At 42.5% G+C, this 7,215-nt stretch overlaps 1 protein-coding gene across 1 annotated transcript in view; it reads right to left on the bottom strand.

Moving 5' to 3' along the window:
• Positions 1-231: 231 nt before the first annotated feature.
• Positions 232-7,215, bottom strand: part of LOC142265994 (uncharacterized) — a 30,192-nt gene continuing 23,208 nt past the window's right edge. Inside the window, exons 7-8 of the mRNA XM_075332299.1 lie at positions 1,747-2,306; positions 232-605 (exon numbers count right to left, since the gene is read on the bottom strand). Coding sequence (XP_075188414.1) covers positions 232-605; positions 1,747-2,306 — 934 coding nt within the window. The remainder of the gene's footprint in view (positions 606-1,746; positions 2,307-7,215) is intronic.

Below are 7,215 nucleotides of genomic sequence, written 5' to 3'. Positions count from 1 at the left end.
CTTTACTTTGACTGTCTCTTTTGTATTTTCTTCTTCAGTTTGAAAAATATATGTTTTCTCCCCGTGTGGGTTTTTCTTAGAGGTCAACAAATATTCAAGTAAAACATTTCTCACCTTCTAGGAATGATAATGGATTCTACCCTTGTGAGTTTTGTGATGTTTAAAAATAGAACATTTGTGTGTAAAATATTAATCATTCTACACATGTCAATAGTTTCTCCCGTGTGTGAATTAGTTGGTGTTTAGCAAAACTTGATTTATCTGCAAAAAATTCCCACATTCTGGACATGAATATGGCTTCTCCCCTGTGTGAATTCTCTGGTGTGTAACAAGATATGATTTTTTATTAAAATGTTTACCACATTCTGAACATGAAAACGGTTTCTCCCCTGTGTGAATTATTTGGTGTCTAACAAGACTTAATTTATCTGCAAAACATCTCACACATTCTGAACATGAAAAAGGCTTCTCCCCTGTGTGAATTCTCTGGTATATAACAAGATCCGATTTTTGGTTAAAATGGTTCCCACATTCCAAACATGAATATGGCTTCTCCCCCGTGTGAGTTCTCTGATGTATAACAAGATGTGATTTACAGTTAAAAGGTTTCCCACATCCTGAACATGAAAAAGGTTTCACCCCTGTGTGAATTCTCTGGTGTGTAACAAGGTGTTGTGAATGTTAGTTAGGTTTTGGCTGCTGGGAGGCTCCCTCTGGTGGCTAGGAATGGTTTGGACAGAGACCAGGTGTGTTGTGCAATGGGCGTTTCCTTTGCTAACTCTCTGCTTATTTAAATCCTTGTCTGATAAGCAGGCTTTGCCGGATGTCAGTTGTTCTTTGTATCACCAGCCTGCTTCATTCTGCTCCACACCACATCTACCCCAGATAAGTGCTTGCTCTTTATTTATTGTTTGGTTCTTTTGCTCTTATCTGGGTTTGTCTTTTGCTGTGGTTGTTTTCAGTTTATTTGCATGGAGGGATTTTCCCCCTCAGTTACTTGGCTGGGGAACTCCTTGCAGTTCTGTTTGGAGTATAGCTCCTTTAAGTCCATGTGTTTGTGGCTTGTTGAATTTGTTATGATTCTTGTTTTCTGTTCATTGGTATGACAAGAGCACCTGGTATAGGACGGAGTTCAGATCGTGCGATCTGAGGGCCATTTTGTACTATCAGGAATTTGGAATTTTGTACGGTTTTTCTCTGGTCACCATCAGCCCCTTTCCTGTCATTTCCTATGTTAGTCAGTGGGGGCCTCACCATTTGCTAATCCTGTCATCTATCTGTGTATTGTGTTTTTCCTATATCACCGCAGTCTTGGAATGTGGGGGGGCTTGCTATTCTTGTCTATTTTCTGAGGCAGAGAGTTATTCATCTTTCCTTCCTTTAGGATAGCTAGTTCTCCGGCTGGGTTCGCGGTGCACAGGATGTTAGTTCACCCCTCGGCTACTTCTAGTTGTGATGGTTAGTAAGGGGATGGCAGCCAGATTAATTGCCAATGCTCTTCTCACCTTTTACCAATGATTTGTGGTGATCTTCCATGGTTCCGGATCATAACAGCAAGGTTTGATTTTTGGTTAAAATGTTTACCACATTCTGAACAAGAAAACAGTTTCTCCCCTGTGTGAATTATTTGGTGTCTAACAAGACTTGATTTATCTGCAAAACATCTCACACATTCTGAACATGAAAAAGGTTTCATCCCTGAGTGAATTCTCTGGTGTATAACAAGATCTGATTTTTGATTAAAATGTTTCCCACATTCTAAACATGCATATGGCTTCTCCCCCGTGTGAATTCTCTGGTGTATAACAAGACTTGATTTTTGGTTAAAATGTTTCCCACATTCTGAACATGAATATGGCTTTTCACCCATGTGAGTTCTTTGATGTGAAATAAAATGCGATTTCTGTGCAAAACATTTCCCACATTCTGAACATGAAAAAGGCTTTTCTCCCGTGTGAGTTCTTTGGTGTGTAACAAATTCCGATTTATGTGCGAAACATTTCCCACATTCTGAACACGAAAAAGGCTTCTCCCCTGTGTGAGTTTTCTTGTGTTTAACAAGATTTGATTTCTGGTTGAAATGTTTCCCACATTCTGAACATGAAAAAGGCTTCTCCCCTGTGTGTATTCTTTGATGTGTAACAAGAAATAATTTACGCGTAAAACATCTCCCACATTCTGAACATAAAAAAGGCTTCTCACCTGTGTGAAATTTCTGGTGTTCAACAAGAACAGACTTATTTATAAAACATTTCCCACATTCTGAGCATGAAAATGGCTTCTCCCCTGTGTGAGTTCTCTGGTAACTAACACACTCTGAAGAAAATCTTTTCTCCCTTGTTTGAATATTTTGATGGCTTTTTTCATATTCTGAAGTTGAAAATGGCTTCTTTTCTGTAAGAATACTTTGATTTTTAATGCCTCTTTTGAGACTTTTATTCTTCTTAATAGCCTGTGATGAATCAGAAGGTAGGACCTGTTTAATTGAATCAGATGATAGATCTTTGCTGTAAGGAGATGATAGTATATCTGAAATAGAGTCACTCACTTCAGTTATATCTTGTGTGATATCAAGGTCATCTGATGTAAAAATTGAAGATGTCAGTTGTCCATCTGATTTAATAGTACAGTCATCTGCCAAGAATAAAAATTATTTTAATATCAACATATTTAAGGATATAATTAATAAAATAGCTAAAAAAATTGTAAGTTATGCAGCAAAATTTAATCATTTACTAAAACAAAGACTGTACACAATCTAACAGTAGACGTCGGAACAGGAACTAGTAGAACATAGAGTTCAACCTCTTTGTTCACTTGGCCTCCTGTATATTGGAATAATAAGCCACCAAATAAGATTTTACAAGCCAAAATTATACAAAAAAAATCGATTACTTCAGTGAAAAAAATGGAGGGACGATGGTTGTACCTGACAACTCTTGATTATAAAGAGATATAGTTTCATAATCCAATTCAACAAAATCCCAAAGCCAAAAGTCCTCGATGCTTCTCAGCGTTGCAGTGGCCCAAACACTATCAGTATCTACATGTTTGGCATTGCCACAGGGAAGAACCCACATAAATATTTACAGTGTGAGTCTCGTGGAGCACAAGCTGGGCACTATGTGTTGGACAGTAAAATGGCAGATTTGCAATTTTCACTCTACAACATCCACTCCATGCTAATTTCCAGAGACTGCCAGTGGGGTCAAAATAGTGATTTAGACTAAAGCAGAAAACGGTAAATGCTATTTACTGACTATATGTTGCGGTATCGTTTGTTTTAAGAGCCTCCAAATACAATATTTGATCACTTCTAATTGTTGTAAATTTTTAACAAATTTCTGATTTTTTTTTTTTAAATAAAACGGAAAACATTACAATGGTCATTTTTCTGGAGTGGAATTTAAACACTTTTTCTTTTTATCTAACTGTGTAGTAAGGATTTCTAAACCAGAGATGATTAATATAAATATGCCGGGGGCCGAAGCCTTGCACCTTAGTTCTACATTTCCCTTTAAATGGCGGAATGACCACATCAAATATTTAGAGATCACTAAATACTGTAAATTTTTTATCTCTTCTATGTGATATTGAGAACGATTTATTGAACTGGTCCGAGCTCTTGGTTTCATCGTTCAGTAGGGTTAATGTGCTGAAGATAGACATTTTACCAAGGATCCATTACCTCTTCCAGACTATCCCCTTCAACCTACCCAGATCTTCCTAAAACTTAAATCTTTTTCTTCCAAGTTAATTTGGGAACCTTGAGGTCCAGGCTTTCACACTGTCATGGATATGACACAGTAACCAGAAGAAGGGTCACCTCAACTAGCTATCATAGTAGGGGCTGTAAACTAATAATGGAGAAGCTCCGCTAGAACCAATAGGGTTGGTGTTCAGAAAAAAACACTAATATAGTAGAAAAAAAATTTCTGGGACACATAAAAATTCACACAGGATATTATGATATACTAGAAATAGGCCCAATGCTATCGTATCGGGAGTGCGGTGAAATGAACTTCTGTCTATGCTTAGTGGTGCTGACAGGAGCACTGGACGTGTGTCACTGTTTGCGCTTTCCAACATATCTGTTGTATGTCATTTTTCTGCATTTGTGTATTGTATGTGTTGCGTCATTTGACCTCTTTCACCCCTGTGCACTGTCTCTTCATTGTTGTGTGCTGTATATTGGTATCTGGTGTTGTGTTTCTTGAGCTGTGTTCACTATGTGGTGTCTCCTCGTGCGCTGTGTGTGTGTTTACACTATATGGTCTCTTCAAAGCTGTCGTGACTATAATTGGAGTCTCTCTCTCTCTCAGTGCCGCCCGCCATGTCTCTCTCAGTGCCGCCCTCCATGTCTCTCTCAGTGCCACCCTCCATGTGTCTCTCAGTGCCGCCCTCCATGTGTCTCCTAGTGCCATCCGCCATGTGTCTCTCAGTGCCGCCCGCCATGTCTCTCAGTGCCGCCCGCCATGTCTCTCTCAGTGCCACCCTCCATGTCTCTCTCAGTGCCACCCTCCATGTCTCTCTCAGTGCCACCCGCCATGTCTCTCTCAGTGCTGCCAGTGTTACTAATCGGCGCCGCCATAGCCGCAAGCAGCCTGCTGTGGTTCCTGCGACGCTCAGGCGCCGGTCGTCGTTTTTGGCCGTGCCTCGGGTCATTCAGCTGGCTGCTTTCTCCTCCACGTCTAAGTGTGGTGAGGCAGCTAGTGCGCATGCGTGTGACGATTTACCCCAGTCAGAGACTAAGTCCAGTGTTTCGCCTAGTGAGCATGCTCAGCCTGATTGTGTCATTTCTGAGACTAAGTCCTCAGTGCAGGCTACTGAGCATGCTCCAACAATTAATGCGAAAAGCCTCTTTGCACAGGTACTTGGACTTCGTGCCGTGTATAAGTCCTGTGTTGTGCCTACTGAGCATACTCAGGCAGATAGTCTGATTTCTGAGACTGTTGTTCAGGCTACTGAGCATGCGCAGGCACATAGTGCATCAGAGGCTAGGTCCGGTAAGGACCTCATTGGGCATGTCCGTGAGGTGGGAGGCCCTGATAGGGCAGATGGCATCAGGTGTCCTGATGACGTGGCCACTCCAGACTGGACTGTGGAGGCCTGCCCCTATGACCTGGCACCTCACCGTTGGTCGTCAGACGATGACTGGTGAGGTGTTTGGGGCGTGGCTGCTATGAGGTCATCAATGACGTGGCAGTTCTGGTGACATCGCTGATGACATAGCAATCTGCTATTGGACCTTGGAGGTGTCATTGTGGTCCACCCTGGGTTTGAGGCGTACCCAGGTTATAAAAGGGGCTGGGGACAACATGGAGGGGCGCAGTCTTCTCATATGCTTGTTCTGAGTGCACCGTCATGTATAGAATTCATGGCGGCATAAGCCTTTGTTGGGAAGAGGTAGGTAGGGTTAGGCGAACGGTACCTGTCATGCCAAGATTCGTAGCTCAGCACATCAGGGTCAGGCGCCGTACGTCCCTCCTGCTGTTCCAGTTTTGCTGTAGCAGCCAAGTGGCGTTAACTGGGCTGCGGCTGCTGCATCACCTGTCCGGTTGTGGCCCATACGAACACGGACAGCGTACCTGCTGCGCCATCTGTTTGGTTGTGCCCCCTACGTGCACGGACAGCGTACCCCTGTGGAGTTAACAGGGAGTTCCTGGGTTGGGTGTGTGAACCCTGTTATCCTCCTTGGCTTCCCAGTCAACGCTACTGGTGTGACCACCTGGCCTGATGTGTCCTTCACACACGTGGCCAGTGGAGTTGTGACCAGAAACGCTAATCGGAGGATCGCTCGGCCTGACGTCTTACACACGTGGCCGACAGGGCGCTGTCGCAGCGGTCTTCTCGGTCAACGCTACCTGGGTATATTCTTCAGAAACATATTAAATAAGGAGAAAAATAAGAACAAAACAAAAAAATGGAGGGTGAAATGTTAAATATTTTATTAATTTATTAGATATAAATAGTATCAAACAATTGGATGCTAAAACCAGATATAAGGACAATGGGAGCAAAAAATTGCGTAATAGACTGCACAAGGGAGACAGGGCTAGAGGGTAAGGGCCCCCCTCCCAGAACAGCACGACCTCCTGTAGATATAAATGGTAGAAAAAGGGGGGGGGGAGCTGGTACAGGTGTTCCTGGCTAACTATATAAGCAATTCAATATAGTGTAAAGTCAAATAGCATCTTTTAGGCTAATGTGAGAATCCATATATAAAACATGACAATAAGAGGGGAACCTGGTGAATGGTACATTATAAACCAGCAGAAGTTCCAATAGTTACCTATGATGGTCTCACTGTGAGACACTGCCCCTGGAAAAAGCGCCTTTTTGCGAAACGATCGTTGGGGGACCCCCCTTCCACTCACTGTGACCATATACCATCATAGGTAACTATTGGAACTTCTGCTGGTTTATAATGTACCATCCCTAAGACCTTTCTTTATTCTCCTGGCTTTATACTTTCACCACATGATTAATATTTAGTGGCTTTTTGACCTGGCTGGTATACTTTTTTATGGGAATTGGACATTTAATTATATTACAGATATACACTCATCTTTGTGTTTGTCTATCCCATCTATATACTCTTAACCTCAATCCACCAGGTTCCCCTCTTATTGTCATGTTTTATATATGGTGTCTCACATTAGCCTAAAAGATGCTATTTGACTTTACACTATATTGAATTGCTTATATAGTTAGCCAGGAACACCTGTACCAGCTTTTCCCTCCCCTTTTTCTACCATTTATATCTACAGGAGGTCGTGCTGTTCTGGGAGGGGGGCCCTTACCCTCTAGCCCTGTCTCCCTTGTGCAGTCTATTACGCAATTTTTTGCTCCCATTGTCCTTATATCTGGTTTTAGCATCCAATTGTTTGTTACTATTTATATCTAAGAAATTAATAAAATATTTAACATTTCACCCTCCATTTTTTGGTTTTGTTCTTCTTTTTCAACTGGTCACCATCCGGCCTGATGTGTTCCCTGCACACGTGGTCGGTATAGCGCCAGCTCCACGAAAACGCTAACTGGGTTGTCGTCCGGTCTGACGTGTCTTTACACAAGTGACCGGTTTCCTGGGTTATCTCAAAGCCATCCAGCTCTATATTCTCCGCCTAACCTTTGGGTTGCCAGCAGCTCCTTTGTCATCTGGAGCACGGTGGGCCCCGACTGGCGATTGGGATATTTACCCCCTTGTCCTGA

This window comes from Anomaloglossus baeobatrachus, unplaced genomic scaffold (assembly GCF_048569485.1).
Source record: "Anomaloglossus baeobatrachus isolate aAnoBae1 unplaced genomic scaffold, aAnoBae1.hap1 Scaffold_281, whole genome shotgun sequence".
In the NCBI taxonomy this organism is placed as follows: Eukaryota; Metazoa; Chordata; class Amphibia; order Anura; family Aromobatidae; genus Anomaloglossus; species Anomaloglossus baeobatrachus.
This window is presented reverse-complemented; position numbering and strand designations above follow the sequence as displayed.